We start from the raw sequence: 18826 nt of genomic DNA on the forward strand, positions 1-18826 counted from the left end.
CGGGGAAAGAGGGCCCCCTCCCCTCCTCCGCAGGTGGGGCTGTGGCCGGTGGGCAGGGCTCCGAGGGTGGGGAGAACCCGAGTCCTGCAGAGCCAGGCGGCTGTCCTACCATCGGGTCTTCCCGGAGAGTCCGGTGTGCGCGCGCTCGGTTGTGGTGTGGGGGTGGGTGGGCGAGGCTCACCTGAGCCGCTGCCTTGGCGTTTGCACAGGGGGAGGGGCCGGCAGCGCCCAGGGAGCAGCCCGGAGGGTCTGCGGCGCCTCTGCAGATAAGGCATTAACACAGTCTGGCGGACTCGCCCTCCAGATCTGCTGACGCTTCCTTTCGGCCCAGGTGCTCGGGGTGAGGTGCCAAAGGTTCCCTATAAAGTGCCGGGGCTCCGGCCTGCGGCCACTCACCCTCCACTCCGGCCGCGCCTGAGGGACCCACCCGGACCCACCATGGTCAGGCTGGTGCTGCCCAACCCTGGCCTGGAGGCCCGGATCCCGACGCTGGGTGAGCTGGAGAGCCTCGAGAAGCAGGAGAGCGGCTCCCGGCCCCAGTGGGACAACAAGGCGCAGTACATGCTCACCTGCGTGGGCTTCTGCGTGGGCCTGGGCAACGTGTGGCGCTTCCCCTACCTGTGCCAGAGCCACGGCGGAGGTAGGCGGCGGGCGGGCGGCACCCACGCCTCCGCGCCGGGCCCCACTGCGCGGAGGCGGGAGGCTGTGGCCTGGGGGCCGGCGTCCCCCTCGCGCCGGGCGCGCCAGGCTGGCAGCACTGCCCCAGCCCCGCACGTCCAGGGCCTGCGCGTCGGGGAGGCCCCCACGCTCCAGCGCCCTGGAGCCCTGTTCCCAGACCTGGTCTGACCTGGGGGTGGGGGTCAGGGGGAGCCCCCTCCTCTGAGTGTGGAAGGTGCTGGCCCGACGGGCAGTAACGCCGGCCCTTGGTGAGGCCACCAAGTAGGCACCGGGCTGAGCCTTCCCTGTGTGTCACCTGCATCCCAACCTCACTGGGCACCTCGCTTCCTGATGGACCGAGGAGGGGCCGGGCCGGGAGCAGGAAACCACGGAGAAACCCATGTGCACACAGGCCGAGGCAGGGGCCCTCTCCCCCCATCCCGCTGCCGCCAGAGGCTTCCGGGGGCCTTGCCTGGAGCCCAGGGGTCTCCTTCCCCGGGGGCTGAGGCACCCCCTCCCCCCCAGGTTCTGGATGTGGGTCCCCGTGGCCACGTCCCCCCCCCCTCCTGGTGTCCACAGGCTGCAGGGATACAGGTCACACTGTGGTCCCCTCCGGCCCCCATGCCAGCCTGGGGCAGGGGAACTGGACCCGGGGAGGAGGTCTGGGGCAGGCGCAGTGCTCGCGGGACAGACGGCCCCGAGAGCTGGCCGGTCGGATGCTCTGGGTATGCTCCTGGTTCTGTGGGCTCTTGAACGCTCTCCAGGGACGTGAGTCAGTTCTAACTCTGAAGAACCTGCAGGCTCTCCCAGGCTTTGTGACACGAGTGTCCTCAAGAAGAGCAGACGTGGAAGTGGCCTCCCGGGGTCCCCTCAGTGATTCCCCTAAGGACTCGAGCTCCTGAGTGTCCGCGAGGGTGTGTCCTCTGAGCCTCTGGTCCAGCCTGCGCTTCCCTCTGTGCCTGGGGCCCCAGGGAGCCTGTGAGGTCAGGGACCCCCAGCCTGAGCCCCGCCTATTCTTGCCGGGCTCTCAGCTGCTTCAGTGAGGCTGGCGCCCCCCCCTCTGGAAGGTGCTGGTCACGGCCCCTGAGGGGCCATCCTGGGGGAGGGTCCCAGCATCGAGCTCAGCACAGGCACAGGAGGTGGAGAGGGAGGAGGGGCTCACCGCTCCCTCCGCACGTGGCGCCCGGGGCGGCTGGGGATGGACCCACTTTGTGGGTGGAGGCCAGGTGCTTGTCCCTGAGAAGAGGTGGCTGGGACCCCAGAGCTGGGGAGGGACGCCCGGGAGGAACACGCTGGAAGCAGCTTCAAGGTCTTCAGTGAGAGTGACAGAGCAGAAACCAAGACCTCAGACTCCCAGAGAGCCTAGGCCCTTGACTAGGAAGAACTCCCCGTGGGAAGTGGGGTTTCCGGGCGCAGCTGCACACTGGCCGGGAGCCCGAGGGGCAGCGCGAGAGCAGCCTGCAGACCCCGCTGACGGAGGCAGCTGGGGTCCCTCACGCGGCCCCCGCCCCGCAGCTTGGGCGAGGGTGGAGGTCCAGCCCCGGACACCCGGGCGAGGCTGCCGCCCCGCCCCGGACAGGTCGGGACTCTGGTCCACCCGCCCCACCCGGAGGGCCGGCTCACGGGTCAGGAGCTGGGTGTCCTGTCCTCCACGCCCGGGAGACAGTCCCTGAGGACAAGGCCGCGGGTGGCCGGCGACCCATCAGGGTGACGTTCCCGCCCCCGCAGAGCCAGCTGTGAGGGAGGGGAGCAGTTGTGCAGCTTGAGGAGAAAATGCCACCTTTGAAGGTATTTGAGCTCCTCCCACCCTGACCATCAGTTCTGGTCTGGTGAAAACTTACTTTGTCTCCAATTATTTCCAGGACTTTTGGGTAATTCAAGAAGTAAAGGATCTTTTACTTTACTTTAAATTTTATATTATGAAAAAAAGTAAATACAGAGAAGTAGAGAAAGCCACAATAAAGACCCCCAGGCCCCCGATGGAGGCTTGAGCACCAGCAACGTTTTCCCGGTATTTGTTGCGTGTGTGGCCGTGTGCAGCCGTGTGCACGCCGAGCCGGCTGTGGCCCGACCCTGGGGGACCAAGCTGTCACGGGCCTCTGGGTCTGGGTCTCCGATGGGTCCCGGCATCTCGGCGAGCAGGGGGTGCGGGGGTGCAACCCTCGCCTCCACCCTCCCGCGGGCTGGTCCGGCCTCCGCTTGCCTCTGCTCTGGGGTGAGTGTTTGCTGTCAGCAGGTAGCAGGGGTCTGTGACGCTGAAGGAGCTGTCCCCTTGCGGGCAGGCTCGTGGCCCCAGCCACAGAGGAGGAGCTTGCTGGCCCAGAGCGGCCCCCTGGGCCGGCGGGTGTGGGAGCCCCGGCTGTGTCAGCTCCCTGGGGTTTGGGAAGGACCTGCTGCTTTTCTGGGCTCGGGAGGCGGGGGTCGCTGGCATCTCTCCCCGCCTCCCTCCCCCACCCGTCCGCACCGCTCCTCCCTCCACGTCGCAGGGTGGCCTCACTTCAGGAATCTCCTCCTTCGTCCTTCGTGCCCCTCCTTCCCGAGTCCCCGGGCGAGCGTTCCGTCGTCGGGTCCGCACGCACGGTTATAAATCCAGCCGGCAGACGGGCAGTGTACCTGCTGCCTGCCCTCTGCTCTGACCAGGAGTCCGGCATCCGGGGGCCACGCTTGCATTCAGCTCCCTGGCCCCACGCCGCACCCCGCCCTCCCCCGTGCCAGCTGGGTTTCCAGGAGGTGGGCCCCCCCCCGGGGTGCCTGGATCGCCAGTCTCCACACCCCGGCTCTGTCCACTCCCTCTGCGAGGGCCACCTCTGCCCATCCAGCAGATCCGGGGCACACACGGGCTGGGTGCTCCCGTGGGGGACAGGGCCCAGGCGAGGAGGGCAGAGCAGGGCCCGCGGGAGTGCGGGGTCCCGGGTGGTCCCACTTCTGGGGTCGTGACCTCTGGGCCCTGGACAAACCCAGGCCTCCTCTCCGCCCCCAGGCCCTCCGGGCAGCTGCTGTACCCGCGGGGCAGTGCCACGGGGCTCTGGTGTCCCCTGGCCTGGCGGACCTGGATGTCTTTCAGGGGGCCGCTCTGCCAGACGCTGACTGGGACCCCACAGACCAGCAGGGTGGACCAGGCCCAGGGAGGGCAGGACCCGCCCACGCGACTTCGGCCCCTCCCGCGGGCCGGCTCCGGCTCTGCGGCGGCCTAGCAATTTCTCCCGGGCACTAAGTCCAGGTCACGGAGCCGGCAGGGACGCGGGGGGGCCTGGTGAGGGCGGGCGGTGGTGTCACTTGGGGAGATGGCAGGGGGACCCACGGCCCCTCCATGGTGTCTGGGGAAGTGGGCAGTGCCCAGGGGAGGCTGGCCCTCCGCTGAGGCACCTGCTGCCCACCCCCCACACAAGCCCAGCCGCGGAGCCACCGCAAATCCCCGGTGAATCCTCGACGCGGGGGGGCAGCAGCCGCGGTTTCCACTTCGCTTTCCTCCTGGAAGCCGACTGAGGGTTTGCGATTATCCTTCATGATTAAACAAAAGGGAGGCACCCCTGGGAGACTCCAAAGCTGAGAGGTACCCCGCACCTGAACCTGCGCCACGTGGGCCACCGCCAGGCCCTCCTCCGGCGGCTCCCTCCTCCCCCGTCTCGCTTCCTGATTTTCGGAGAGAAACTCCGTGTCATTCTCCCGGGGGTGTTTACCTCTCCTGCCCCCGCGTCTCTCTGTGCATGTGTGTCCCTCCGTGGGGGCCGTCCCCGTCTCCGGGGGCCTTTGGAACCATGCCGGGCACCGGGCACTTAAGTGGCTTTCCTCGCTCACTGAGACCCGCAGCCCTCCCTCCTCTGTCCCTCCGCCTCCTCCACACCTGCCCCCACAGAAGAGGAGCCCGTTTACAAGGGAAGATGTATATTCCCTGGAGCCTGAGTGCCTGCCTCCTGCTGGTGCTGCCAGGGCTGGGGGAGCCGGGCAGGCGGACTGCACAACATGGGCACACGGGACGGCTCACTGGCCCAGCCCACCTCTGGGGTGCAGTGGACATGGGCTGGTCCCACCCTCGCATCCTCTTGAAGCTGAGCCTCTGGTCCCCGAGGAGCCTGTGGGAGGGAGAGGTGCCAGGACCACAGGCAGGAGGGGGGGGGGGGCTTCCTGGAGGAGGTGCTATCCAAGTGAGGTTTTCAAGGATGAATAGGAGTTTCCTGATGGAGGTGAAGGTGCAGGGAGACTGGGGGTGGGGGGTGAGTAAAGGTGGCATCGTGAGGGGAGGGGACGGGATTTGGAACCATGGGGTTGTTTTCTTCTTGGTAGTTCTGTCCAAAAGTTTTTCAAATCAAGCTCCTGAGAAAACGTCAGATAGACAAATCTTATTTCAACTTTACCTTCACTGACAGAGGGATCACAGGAGTCCCTGCCCTGAGCCTACGTCTCCGGCCGTGTCCCCAGACCCGGGGCAGCTCCCCTCCCCTCCCGCAGGGGATCCGTCTGGCAGGCCTTCCTTTCCTGGGGTCTTTCCTCATGGTCACAGCCCACACCCCTTGCTTCCTGGCCCTCAGCCCCCTGGCAGCCCTGGAACCGGAAGAAGCCTGTCCCTGGAGCCCCAGGTTGGGAGAGAGGCCTGCGGCCGATGGCCCCTCAGTGTCCTGACGTGGAGACCAAGGAAGGCCCACGGGGAGGGAGGAGGTGCCGTTGGGCTCTGGGGCCTGTCCCCGCCAACGTGAGGGCTCTGTGGAGGCAGACGGAGGAGGGAAAAAAGAGAAAAGGCCGAGGGACTAACCCAGGAGCTAAAGGGAGAGCCGGGCTAGCAGAGGCTGTGGGCCCCCCGCCCCTCCCCCTGCCCACCCCCCAAGTCCCTCTCGACACACACACGCACACACGCACTCTCAGCACGCGTGTGCACACAGACACACACTCTCAAACACGCCTACACACGCACACACTGACGTGCGCCCGTACATGCACAAGGACACACATCCATGTGCACGCTTACACCGAGCGTCCACATACATACGGACACGCCCACACGCTCACACATACACACTCATTCACATACCCGTGGACACACACACACTCAGACACGTGTGGATGCACACATGCACGCACACACGGGCACACACGCACACACAGTGCCACGCCAATGAGGACCTCCAGCTCAGGGTCTGACGCCCACGCTGACCCGGAGGCCAGTGTGGGGAGGTGGTGGCCTGGCTGGGGTCGGGGAGAGAACAGGGCAGAAGTGAAGGATTTGAGATATCTGGGGGAGAACAGAGAATGAGCGTGTCGGAAAAAGGAGGCGGGGCCGGGGAGAACGAGGGGGCGAGGTGAGCGGAGGGAAGGCAGGGAGACGGGGGCTGCACAAACACTCCAGACGGGGTGTCACACCCAGGGTGCGGGGCAGATGCGGGGCACCGCCTCACTTGGTAGGTTCACAGCTGGACACCCGGCCACTTGGGGTGGAGAGGTAGTGCCACAGAGCGAGCATGCCAGGGCAGTGCTGGCGGCCCCGGTGTCCTGGGAACCCAACCGTGAGACCCCATCAGGCTGGACCTGGATCCACTCTCAAGTCCTGAAGCAGTCGTGTGTTTCCAATTCTTATCGCCCAGTTTCGGCTCCTGAGCTCCGTCCCGACTAATGCTAACGACCTTTGGTAACCACGATTGTGCTAATCTCGGCTGCATTGCGCTCGGCACGGTGCCAGGCCGTGTGCACCTGGACGGCCTCCCCTGTTTTCCCCAGAGCCCGGGTCAGGGGGCTGGGAGCAGCTGGGGGTCCCGACCTGGCTCAGGCCAGGGCGGCTGGTACAACCATGGCTTTTGGGGGCTGGGGGTGGTGGTGCTGAGGACGGAGCAGTGGGAAGGGGCACAGAAAGGAAGGGGCGTCACTGTGGGCCGGGTAGCAGAGCCCAGTGGGGCCACATGCACCATGAAAGCAGGTGTCACCACATCCCCATCCTTCATTTACGTTCGGCAGATGTTCATGGGGCTCCTGGTCAGTGCCAGGCTGGGCCCTGGTGCCCGTCAGGGAGCAGAGCCGACAGGCGCTGCGTCTGGCTCCTCCACGTTCCCAGAGCAGGGTCCCTAAGCCTCAGATTGAGACACGCTCCTGCCAGATGTCCGGGTCAGCCTCTGAACCCTTGGCCTCTCCCCTCTGCCCTTCCCTACCTTTGCGTGAGGGTGCTATGTGTGTCCACACCCGCCGAGGGGCTCACCCTGGCACGTGCCCCTCCCCGGGCTCCACCTACACGTGGACACCATCCCTAGTTCTCCAGGGGCGGCGGGGCAGACAGCGTCCTGCAGGGATGGCAGATGAGGACGAGCCGGCCCCCGTTAGGAGGTGGCGTGAGCCCCGCCCACAGCAACGCCGACGGCCATCAGCACGGGCACTGTCGACGGCGACGTCCTTTGTGCTGTGGCAAACGCCTGTGCAGGTGGCCTCTGCGGTCCAGCGAGCCGCCCGCTGATGACGCGCCGCCCCTCCCACCCCAGGGGCGTTTATGATCCCGTTCCTCATCCTGCTGGTCCTGGAGGGGATCCCGCTGCTGCACCTGGAGTTCGCCATCGGGCAGCGGCTGCGGAAGGGGAGCGTGGGCGTCTGGAGCTCCATCCACCCGGCCCTCAAGGGCGTAGGTGCGTGTCTGCGCCCGGACTCGGGGGCCTGCCTGGGGTCCCGTGTTGGCAGCAAGCGCCACCCAGTCCTCCTTCCTTCCCTCTACGTTTCAGGGAGAGGAAGGTCCCAGGGCTCCATGGCCCTCGCCCTGAGGCCTTTGCAAACCCTTCCTTAGAATCTCCTGGGGTGTGGCTGCAGGGTCCAGGCCACCAGGGGCTAGCCGGGCAGCAGAGGACCTCCCGAGTCCCCAGTCGTGCAGGGCCTGGGAGGGGCAGACACGTGGGGAGAGCGGAGCGCCCCACTGCCTGCCCAGAGCAGGGACCGGGAGGGACGCTGACCGCTGGGGCTGCCCCCTGCTGTCTGGGGCCTCCGTCCAGTCACTCGCAGTGGGTCAGGAGGCCCCCCCCAGAGGTGACCTCCCCACCCCCCCTCAGGCATCGCGTCCATGTTCGTGTCCTTCATGGTGGGTCTCTACTACAACACCATCATCGCCTGGGTTATGTGGTACTTCTTCAACTCCTTCCAGGACCCCCTGCCGTGGAGCCAGTGCCCACTCAATGCCAACCAGACAGGTGAGCCCTGGCGGGCCTGGGAGCGGGGGCGCCGGCCCACAAGCAGCTGCTCTCTGATTCTCCAAAATTCGCGTGGTTGTAGCCCAAGTTTGGCAAAAACCAGTGCACAGAAAGGGGCGGGCCCTGCCCCCGTGGCCTCCCTGGCCACACTGGGACCATTCAGGGCAACTTCCCTGTCTCTGGGGATGGGGGTGGGGTGAGAGTGAGGGGAGGTCTGCCAGGATTAGACCATGCCCCCCTTGGCAGGGTCTCTCTGTGGTTCCGTGAGCCCGGGGGGCAATCAGGACCCTGGGACCCCGGGGCTCAGAGTGGTGAGAGTGTGTGAGGTTGAACAGAGCTGCCTGGTGTGGGCTCCTGCCTGGGACCCCCAAAGACTGGTGACCCCTTGAATGGCTGAGTGCCATGGGGCGGTGGTGGGGGGAGAAGGCAGGCAGTCGAGGCCCTGTGTGCACGCCACACGTGTGCAAGAGTGTGTGCATGTACCTGGGTTTGCATGTGAGTTTGCATGCAAGTCTGTTTGGTGTGTGCATGCTTATGCATGTACACAAGTAGCACACGTGCACACGATTGCATGCAAGTGTGCTCGTGTGTGCACACGCCTGTAAGTATGTTGTGTGCATATTGTCTGTTGCGTGTGTCCGTGTGGGTGTGCACACACATGTGCATGCCTGGGCACAGGCGCACTGCACCCCTGGCGTCCGTGCCCTGGCATCTGGGCCCGAGTTTCTTCCCTGGGGGTCCGCGCGCTCTGTGACCCACACTGACGTGGGTGCCTGTGCCAGGCTACGTGGAGGAGTGTGCCCGCAGCTCCTCCGTGGATTACTACTGGTACCGGGAGACCCTCAACATCTCCACCTCCATCGACGACTCGGGCTCCGTGCAGTGGTGGATCCTGCTGTCCCTGACGTGCGCCTGGAGCGTGCTCTACGTGTGCACCATCCGCGGCATCGAGACCACCGGGAAGGTGGGGCACTGCGGGCACTCCTGGGGGCGTCAGGGGGGGGGGGCACGCCCAGGTCGCCGCCCCTTCAGCCAGCTCCGAGGGTCCAGCCCCTGCGTGCCCTCTGTCTGGGAGGGCTCTGCTGGTCGCCCAGGCCGGCGCCGCAGACTCGGTGCTGGACCAGACGGCTCTCAAGCACGTGTTTAAGAAGCCGAGCGTGGGAGTGACAGTGACGTCCGTCTGATTGGCAGGAGCTAAACAGTAACCGCGTTCACAGCAGAACATAGAAACCAGAGAGGGAGGCTGGGGCCCGGGGCGCACGGTGGAGAGCCGTGCAGGTCCCACGGGGCCAGCCCTCCTCTTTGAGGCCGGGGCCCCCACCCCCGGTCCGGCCTCCTTCATCCCACACCTGCCACCTCCCCAGGCCGTGTACATCACGTCCACGCTGCCCTATGTCGTCCTGACCATTTTCCTGATCCGGGGCCTGACGCTGAAGGGAGCTTCCAGTGGCATCGTCTTCCTCTTCACGCCCAACGTGAGTCCCCGCCGTCCACCCGCTGGGCTGGGCACTGCAGCACCTGCCCGGTCCCAGGGTCCCTGGGTGTGGGCCGGGCCTGTGCGGGTCACGGGCCGGCTCAGCTGCGGCTCTGGGTGGAGGGTCGTCAGCTGTCGCCCCTCTGACTGCCAACTGGTGGCCTCAGCTGTCACCTTGCCTCCAGGCTCCTGTCCCCCCTTGGGCGCCCCTCCTGTGTCTCCCGCACCCCCCATCCTGCGGCGCACAGCTGAGGGTCTGTTTGGCCGCAGGTCACGGAGCTGGCCAACCCAGTGACCTGGCTTGACGCGGGGGCCCAGGTCTTCTACTCCTTCTCGCTGGCCTTCGGGGGCCTCATCTCCTTCTCCAGCTACAACTCTGTCCAGTGAGTGTGAGGGACAGAGGGTCCCGTGGGCGGCAGGGCTGTCAGTGCACCAGGCGCTCCGGCGCTCGGAGCCTCGGTCTCCCCGTCGGACCCGCCGTGGGAATGAAGGGAGGGGACGTGCGCTCTCCAGAGGCGCTGGTCCGAGTCTCCTGGACTGTGGTCGGCAGGGCCGTGAGCAGGCGGGAAGGACCTGCTTACCCTTTGGCCTCTCCTTTGTGCCTTGGCCCTTGCGGCCGCGGGCGCTGGTGCTCCCCGCTCCGTCCCCCACCCCTCGGCATCCAGCACCCCGGGTGTGGGTCCCCCACAGTCCACCCCAGACCGACACCCACACAGGAAGCGCCAGAACCCCCAGGGCCTCCAGAGGAACGCCGTGGTGTCCGCTCATCTCATAAGCACTTATGGAGCACCTGCTGTGTGCCCGTCCCCGCCTCCCGTGCGCCAGGACCCATCCTCCTGGGTCCTGCGTCCCTGCGTCGGCAGAGGCAAACCAGCCCAGTGAGCCTCTGTCAGGTCGCAGGCAATGCGAGACTCGGAGAAAAGGAAGAACCGAGCAGGGCGAGGGGTCTGGAGCCTGGGGCTGGGCCGGCTTGGCGTCAGAGCGGGCTGGGGCTCCAGAGGCCACGTGAACAAAGACTCCGACGGCGGGTGGGAGCTGAGTGTGGTCGCCCAGGCCGAGGGTGCCGTGAGGTCCAGCAGATTGGCGAGGTGGGGGGTAGTTGAGGGTGAAGATTCAGCTGCTTCCAGCCGCACACACCCACCCCCTTTAAAGTGCACAGTCCCGTGGCTTTTAGTGTGTTCACAGAGTCATGCAACAATGACCACTAATCCCAGAATATTTCCAACCCCCGAGAGGGCCCGCGCCCCTCAGCAGTCAGCCCCATGCCCTCCCCGGGAACACTCGGCTGCTTTCTCCCCGGCGGGCCAGCCCCTTCTGGGCATCTCACAGACAGGCCTCCTCCAGCCTTCGTCCTCTGTGTCTGGCTCCTCCCACTGAGCTTGAGGCCCTCGGGGTTCGCCCACGTTGTCACATGTGTCACGCTCCTTCCATCGCGGCTGAGTCGTCCCGAGGCCTGTGGATGGGCCGCGCTGGGCTCCGTTTACCACCCCTCGGCCGCTGGGCATCTGGCTGTGTCCACTTTCTGGCTGCTGTGAACGTTTGCGTTCAAGCTCCGTGTGCACCCGTTTTGGCTCCCTGCGGGTGTACCCCAAGGGGCAGGGCTGCTGGGCCGCAGGGCGGCTCGAGGTCTGACCATTTGAGATGCAGCTCTCCACCGCGGCCGCCCCACCTCGCAGCCCCCCCCCCCCCCCCCCCAGGGCCGTGTGGGAAGCCCTGGTTCCTCCACACCCTCGCCCACACCTGTCACTCTCAAATGTTTTGGTTCCGGCCGCCTTGGTGGGTGTGCCATGGCATCTCACTGGGGTTTGATTTGCATTTCCCTGGGGGCTCCTGATGGAAGCGTCTGGAAGGATGGTGTCGTCAGCAGGGGGGGAGGGTGGGGAGGTCAGTGGCCATGTGCTGAGCTGGGGGAGGCTTTGGGTGTCCAGGTGGAGGTGGGGGGTCCTCAGCCGTGAGGGCCTGGAGCCGGCAGGAGGGGTCCTTGGCAGGGGCAGGGGGGAGGGAGGGGGGAGGGAAGGGGTCCAGGCCAAGGGGTGGGGGACACCTGGCCCAGGCCGCCTCTTTGAAGCCTCTGTGGCTGGTGGGCTGTAAGGTCCAGGCTGTCCTGCCCGCGTGGGGCTGACGAGTCACCTCCTGAGCCCAGAGCAGATGCTGGCCCAGCAGAGACTTGAACACAGGGTTCTCCAGCTCCAGCTCTGGGGGTCCCCAGGGCTTGGGGGGGGGCACCAAGGGGCCACGAGGTCGCAGCAGGGCTTGGGGACCGTCACCTGGCGTTCGGGCGGGTTGTGGGAGAGCCCCCTCCCCCATCCATGCCCAGGGGCGGCTCAGCCTCTCAGGCTGGCCCGATGGCTCTGACCGTCCCACTTGTGCCGGCGCGGGCTGGTCGGGCGTACACGACGTCCCCGAGACTGTGGTCACCGAAGCCGCTTTCGTCCGCAGCAACAACTGCGAGATGGATTCGGTCATTGTGTCCGTGATCAACGGCTTCACGTCCGTGTACGCGGCCACTGTGGTCTACTCCATCATCGGCTTCCGCGCCACCGAGCGCTTCGATGACTGCTTCAGCGCGTGAGTGGCTGGTTGGCGCCCTGGCGGCCGCTGCGTCCCTGCCCCTCGCCTCCGCCTCCAAGGAGCCCGCCAGGGCTGGAGTCAGCCTCATTCTCTTTCCAGGAACATCCTGACGCTTATCAATGGGTTTGACCTGCCCGAAGGCAACGTGACACAGGAGAACTTCGCTGAGATGCAGCGGTGGTGCAATGCCTCCAACCCCGCGGCCTACGCAGAGCTCAAGTTCCAGACATGCGACATGAATACCTTCCTCTCGGAGGTAGGTGCCTGGGGCCGCGAGGTGGGGCAGCGGGCACCTCGGGTGGACGCCAAGCTTCCCCCGGGAGCTCAGTTCTGACAGGCCCGCCCCCCTGTCACGTGCCGGCCCGCCCTGCCCCTCCTGCCCCTTGGGCGCCCGGTCTAGGGCACCAGCATCTGCTGGGCCACGAGTCCCACGTGTGAGGCCCCGTGATGCAGAGGCAGGGACCCAAGGGCCTCCATGGGCCTGACCTCTCCGTGGCCTCAGGTCAAACACCCGTGGTCCATTTTTACTTTAATTTCTTCTACGAAAAGGTCAGAGTCATTATAACTGTACTTTTGAAATCACTCGACAGCTGGTGGCCGTCACGGTGCTGGGAAACCCTCGCCTGACGCACAAATGCTTTGAACGCCAACCCCAATGATGAGTGACGGTTCGTTCTGTGATGCTCATGGGCCAACATTTACTAATTTTGTTTTTGCAATTTTCTTATTTGGAGCCACCCGACATTTCGGGGCGTGTGGAGCATTTTGAGGGCCTGGCACTGTTTCTCCGGCGACGGCACAATCTCGCCAGGAGCGGTCACAGAGCAGAGGGTCCTCCCTGCCTGGCTCTCCCCTGGGAGCCCCGGGTGAGAGGGAGGGAGTCACAGTGACCGCCCCCCGACCCCGCCAAGAGCCTGAATTTCCCTTCTTTTTAAAAAGCAACCTAATCGAGGTGTCAGTTCTCACCTGGAAGCTCTCCCGTGTCCAGCGCAGTTTGCAGGGTTTTAGTAAGTTTACGCCTAAGCTTGTGCAGTCCCGCACCCTGGAACTCTTCCGTCAGCTGTGCTCCTGCCCCCTCCCCCACGCCCCGGGCAGCGCACACGTGCTTCTGCCTTTCCACGGGGTCTGGGCTGTGAGACCCCCGGACACGTTCCTCCGCGGTGTGGGCACCAGGCCGCTGGTGACAACGCCCCTCAGCCTCCCACTCTTCTGCGTGGCGCCGAGTCCTCGTGTCCCGGGCCCTCGTGTAAATGCTGCTACGCTGACTTGGGCCCCGGCTTCTGATGGGATCCCGGCCCCGCGTGAGTCCTGCGGGGGCTGCCGGCTCCCCGTCCAGTCCCTCCGAGCTCAGGTTTCTCTGCGGAGGTTCTACCCCCGGGAACCCTGGCCCCCAAGAGGGCGAGCTGGTGCCTGAGGCCTCTCTGACCTGTGTGGGCCACATGTGGCCGCACAGGACCACCCACCCCGGGCAGAGCGTGGTCATTACGCACCCGCGGGCCCGTCCTTGGCGCTGCCTGCCCCGCGGGCTGCTCTGACCACTGGCGGGCGCACGTCCAGGGTGTCTGCTTTGGGGACTCGCGCTCAGGCCCATTGAAGTCGCTTAGTGCTCTGGCCCCAGACGTGGGGGGGTGCCCATCAGCGAGCAGTTGGCAGTCCGTGTGCATCTGCCGCGTGTGTCTGTCCGGCCGCACGGGGCCCTGACCACTGCTGGACAATGTGATCCACTTCCGGTCGTGAAACTAGTTCAGCTTTTTAAAATACGCTTAGGGCTAAAAGACAAGGTCTGGTCATTTCACAAAATGGCTCACATCAGCCATGCTTGCGTGGTGCTGGCTTGGCGGGCGGAGAGCCGTCCGGTGACAGGGCCAGACTGGCCTGTGGGTGCCTCAGAGGCAGGCCCTGGGTGACACGCCTGCCCCACCCTGCAGGGCGTGGAGGGCACCGGGCTGGCCTTCATCGTCTTCACCGAGGCCATCACCAAGATGCCGGTGGCCCCGCTCTGGTCCGTGCTCTTCTTCATCATGCTTTTCTGTCTGGGCCTGTCGTCCATGTTCGGGAACATGGAGGGTGTGGTGGTGCCCCTGCAGGACCTCAAGGTCATCCCCAAAAACTGGCCCAAGGAGCTGCTCACAGGTAGGCCGGACTGGGGCCGGGGCCGTGCGGGCCGAGCTGGGAGGACCGGCTCCGGGGGTCGTGGCCGTGGTGCAGCCGCCAGAGGAAGGGTGTGGCGACGTGGGGCCTGTGTCCCCGGCGGCCCGCTCTGCCCCGGCGACCATGGCCCTGCTCTGTGCCCCGCAGGCCTCATCTGCTTGGGGATGTACCTCATCGCCTTCGTCTTCACCCTGAACTCGGGCCAGTACTGGCTGTCTCTGCTGGACAGCTACGCGGGCTCCATCCCCCTGCTCATCATCGCCTTCTTCGAGATGTTCTCCGTCGTCTACGTGTACGGCATAGACAGGTAGGAGGGAAGGCGAAGGACCGTCTCCAGTGGCCAGGGGACATTCCCATCACGGGACGAGGGGATGCGTTCGGGGCAGGACAGGGGGCGGCAGGCCCGCGAACACACAGGACCAGGCCTGCCTCTCCCTTCCGGCCCGGCGTGATGTGGGCAGGGGCCTGGCCCTGGGAGGGCGACAGGGAGAGAAGAGGGGTCCCGCATGGATGCAAACCGTAGCCCCTCCAGCTTCCAGGTGCTCCCAGGCCTCGGGATAAGCGCTGGCAGCAGCGGGAGGAGACAGCACAGTCTCGGGGCGGGTGAGAGAAGCCAGGGCGGGTGCACAGGCAGGCCGTCTGCTGCGGGCAGAGGGGCTTCCCCAGGACCCCACCTGCGGGGAGGGAGCTGGGTGTTGTATTCCAGCTCGGGCTGCACAGCCAGGGCCGCTCCCAGGGGTCTGGGGAGGGCTTCTCAGGCAAAGAAAGGCAGGCAAGTGTGGCCCGGTCAGCCAGCCCTTGGCCAGTCGCTCAGGGCATCGGGGATCGGTGGGGACCCAGAAGGCGGTCCCTGGGCTCTTAGCAGGAGCTGGACTCACCACAGATCCAGAAATAATCTGCTGGAATCAATTAACATTGAACTGCACGAGCCCATAGAGGGGGCCGCCTCGGGACCCCTTCCCTGCGCCACCAAGAGCACACGTGTGTAAGGACACACGTGCAGGGGCTCACTCAGCAACACAACCTGAACCAGCCTGGTGGCGCCACGGGGACACCGAGGCGCACTTGGGACACCTGCTGTGTGTAGCATCAACAGACGTCAGGGAGGAACGTGGGGATGGAAAGGTGCGGATGCCGCCGCACGTGTGATGCTGGCCTTGCAGCGGGTGTGAAACCGTCTGAAAGAGCACATCCCTCTGTGAACGGCCGGAGGACCGTTGAAGCCAGACACTGGCTCTGGGCAGCTACCCTGTATCGCTTGCCTCGGGGAGGACGGGCCGAGCGGAAGAGTCCGGTCACGGGGCTCCTGCGCCCCGCAGGGGACAAGGCCTGGACGCCTGTGCTTCTCCAGCAGCATCCTCTGGGTTCGCCGGGCCCTGGACAGCTCACGTTTACGTTCTGCCCACTTTGTTCTGATTTCTGCAGACGACAAACGCATCTGTGCAGAAGGGCATTGGGCACAGGATGGGGGGAGGTGGTGAGGCTCCCCAAGGTCAGGGCTGCTGCCATGCCAAGGAGGCTGGGGCAGGAGCTTCGATGGCTTCCCTCCTCCATCCCCAGAGGCTCTGACCCCTCCTTCGCATCAGTGCCTGCCCGGGGCCTGAGGAGGAGGACACCTCTGACAAGAGTCCCCAGGTCCAGCTGGGCAGCGGCACCGTGGGACGGCGGGGCTTCTCAGAGGCTCCAGATCGGCTTCTGCTGTGCCCGTGGTGGTCTTCCTAGGGGAGGCGCGTCTTTGCCCAGAAGGATGTGACGGGTCGGAGTGCGGCATCGCAGGACTGGGGCCGTCTGTCTGGGAGTGGAGAGGCTCTGCCTTCTTGGGGTTAAAGGCCTCTCCGTGTGTGCTGGTGACAGCCCCCTTGGCCTCTGCTTCCAGGTTCAACAGGGACATCGAGTTCATGATCGGCCACAAGCCCAACATCTTCTGGCAGGTCACGTGGAGAGTGGTGAGTCCCCTGCTCATGCTGACCATCTTCCTGTTCTTCTTCGTGATCAAGGTCAACGAGGAGCTGATATACAGCATCTGGAACCCAGCCTATGTGAGCTCTGGGTCCCCAGGGTGGGGGTGGGGGCCGGGCTCTCCCTCCCTTCACCCTGGAGGCCAGGAGAGAGTCACAGGGGGGAGAGGGCACTTCGCCCTGAGGGACCCCCCGGCCCCCTTGTCTGCTCACCCCAACGTCGCTCTCTCTCTCCAGGAGGAATTTCCCAAATCCCAGAAACTCAAGTACCCGAACTGGGTGTACGGCGTGGTGGTCATTGTGGCCGGGGTGCCCTGCCTTGTCATCCCCGGCTTCGCCATCTACAAGCTCATCAGGAACCGCTTCCAGAGGGCAGGGGACCGGCAGGGGCTGGTTGGCGCGCCGTCCACGGTCTCGGTGAACGGGGACCTGAAGTATTGAGTGGCCCAGCCCACGGCATGGGGGGTGGCGTCAGAGGAGAGGGTGGGCTGCATGTGTGTGCGTGTGTGAGCGTGTGTGTGCACGTGTGTGTGTGTGTTGTGTGGGTGTGCCTGCGTGGGGGCATGTATACATGGGCGTGAGCGTGTGCCTATGTACACATGTGTGCACGTGTGTGAGTGTATATACGTCCGTGCACAAGAGTGTTTGCATATGAGTGGATGCTGTGTGAGTGTGCACGTGTGTGAGTGTGTATGTGTACATTGCGAGTGTACAAGTATAAAAGTGTGTACACAGTGTGTGGGTGTGTGCCTACATAGGTATGTGTGTATGGGTGAGTGTATATACATGTGCCAGTGTATGTGTGCGTGTGTGGGTGTATGTAAGCATGTGTGCACAAAAGGGGACAGGAGGGACCCTCCCGGTGTGGGGACACACACGTGTGAGTGTGTGTGCACATGCATGTGTATGTGTGCTTGTACATGTATGTGTGAGCAGGTGTATACATGAGTTGGCGCATGAATGTACTCGCACGTGTGAGTGTGCATGCATGTGCGTGTGTCTATGCACCGTGCACATGTATATCCGTGCGTATGTATGTGTATGCACAGCTATGTGTGTGTCTGTGTGTACGCATGCATGCCTATGGCTATGTGTGTACACATGCATGTTGCCCTGTGGCACACATGCTTGCCAGGTGAGGCCCAGCGGCCCAGGAGCAGACCGGTGGTCCCCCCGCCCTGCCCGCATTCCCAGGGAGAGTCAGAGCTGCAGCGGGGGTGTGCCTGCTGGGCGTGTCCTGCTCATCTTGGCCCCTAGGAACATAATCTCGTTGCCCGCCCCCCATTCCCCTCGTGTCACCTCCTAAGCTCGGGACTCCCGCCGTGAGGTGGGGGCTTTGACCTCGTGGCTAGGAGTGCTCTTCCCAAGGCCTGTCCAGAAGAGGCCGGTGAGCTTGCGAGAACCTGGCAGAGCCCTGTGGGGCCCCGCCCACCTGCCGGCCGTGAAGAGCCCCCGAGTCTTGGCCACATTCCGGCGTCGTGAAGGCTGACCCACTTAATCACTGCATCTGGCCGCCATGAACAGACGAATAGTTAATAAAACTCAGCTTGGGCGATTTAGGGCAGAAAATCCCACTTCGCGCTTTCTTGAGCGGACAGCAACTGCGTGAGTACTTAGCCAGGTGTCGGGAAAGACGAGTTCACGGGTCACCACCTCAGCCTTGGCCACCGCGGTGGAGGACCGTGCATGCGCCCCGAGCAGCGTCAGGGGCCTCGAAGGCCCGGAGGGCCGGGCACCGGGTGTCGCCAGCGGACGTCGGCCCCTCTCTCCCAGCCAGGGACGGGGTGCCGCACCCAGTCTCAGCCCAGGCCACGCGGCACTTGGGTGTTTGTTTCCAAGAACTAGTCGCCTCCACTTTCCATGGAAAGATCTGGAAGTTTAAGTTAAACAGGACCTTCTGAGGATTCTCGGCGCAGGATGGGAGACCCGAGTGGGAGTGGGTCCCGGCGCCATGTCCCTCCCACCTGGAGACGCCCCGCCAGCTTCCGCAGGACCCCCCCCTCCCTGCTCCCCAGAGCGTTCCGACCCTCCTCTGGGGCAGCTCTGCTGCCTCCGCCCCGGGGCATGGAGGGGGACACGCTCCCACGCGTGACCTGGACGGGGCTGGTCCGTCCGTCTCTCTGTGGCTTGGTGAGGGTTCCTTTCAGACTTCACATTTCGCAAATTGTTAGAAATTTGGGCTTTGTGGGCATCGCGTGTACCTGTCTGAATAAATCACTCCCTTTCACGCTCTTGGCCTAAATGCTGTCTAAATGCAGAGGACGCACAAGCAGCGGAGCCCCAGCCTCGAAGGGACGGGGCCGGACTGCGGTTCTGCTGCGCCCACGGAGCCCCCATTACCCGAGGCACCCGGTGGAGTGCAGGGGTGGGTGCGCCTTGACCTCAGGATATGGGAGCTGCTGGCCAGGTCGCTGTGGGGGGGACAGGGAAAAAACGGAGCAGGAAGCATGGAGGGGAAGGCCTGTGGGGTAACTTGGGGCTGGGCCTGCCCTCCCCCTTCTCATCTCCAGCCTCCCCTCCCCCTCCCCCTCCCCCCACTGCTTTCCATCTTCTCTGATTCTCCCTTTTCTCACTTTTTCCTCTCACCCAAAAAGGGATCTCTAAAAAATGTGTCCCCTGGAGCCTGAGTTTCCGGGACCCCCATGTTTGGCATCCTGCTGCCCGGCTGCAAGACTAGCTTCCAGGAAACGTGAGATTATGGATGTAGGGCCCTGGCCTGTCCTAGTGGAAGCGTCTGCTGGGTCGGGCGGGAACGTGTCCAGGGAGCCCCCAGCGGGAGGCTTAGGCTGAATCCACCGTGTCAGCTCACTACCTCTCCAGCCCGCAGGCAGGAGGTGCTCCGAGCTAAGGGGAGGGCTCACGTG

The 18826-nt window shown here is 64.9% G+C and overlaps 1 protein-coding gene across 1 annotated transcript; it reads left to right on the plus strand.

Moving 5' to 3' along the window:
• The first annotated feature begins 438 nt into the window (after positions 1-438).
• Positions 439-18193, plus strand: SLC6A19 (solute carrier family 6 member 19). Its single transcript, XM_059919202.1, has 12 exons — positions 439-640; positions 7116-7256; positions 7671-7808; positions 8591-8772; positions 9173-9283; positions 9553-9665; positions 11722-11850; positions 11953-12109; positions 13782-13986; positions 14152-14311; positions 15881-16043; positions 16200-18193. The coding sequence occupies exons 1-12, from the start codon at positions 439-441 to the stop codon at positions 16401-16403; spliced, it is 1905 nt and encodes a 634-aa protein (XP_059775185.1). The 3' UTR covers positions 16404-18193.
• The last annotated feature ends 633 nt before the right edge of the window (positions 18194-18826 follow it).

The sequence above is a fragment of the Balaenoptera ricei genome, chromosome 3 (assembly GCF_028023285.1).
Source record: "Balaenoptera ricei isolate mBalRic1 chromosome 3, mBalRic1.hap2, whole genome shotgun sequence".
Taxonomy (NCBI): domain Eukaryota; kingdom Metazoa; phylum Chordata; class Mammalia; order Artiodactyla; family Balaenopteridae; genus Balaenoptera; species Balaenoptera ricei.

What these genes read in the sequence shown, in the direction of transcription:
- SLC6A19 (XM_059919202.1), top strand. Translation starts at nt 439, where the DNA reads ATGGTCAGGCTGGTGCTGCCCAACCCTGGCCTGGAGGCCCGGATCCCG. An exon ending in CCCGGCCCTCAAGGGCGTAG is followed by an intron (nt 7,257 to 7,670) that starts GTGCGTGTCTGC and finishes ACCCCCCCTCAG; the next exon opens with GCATCGCGTCCATGTTCGTG. An exon ending in TCTTCCTCTTCACGCCCAAC is followed by an intron (nt 9,284 to 9,552) that starts GTGAGTCCCCGC and finishes GTTTGGCCGCAG; the next exon opens with GTCACGGAGCTGGCCAACCC.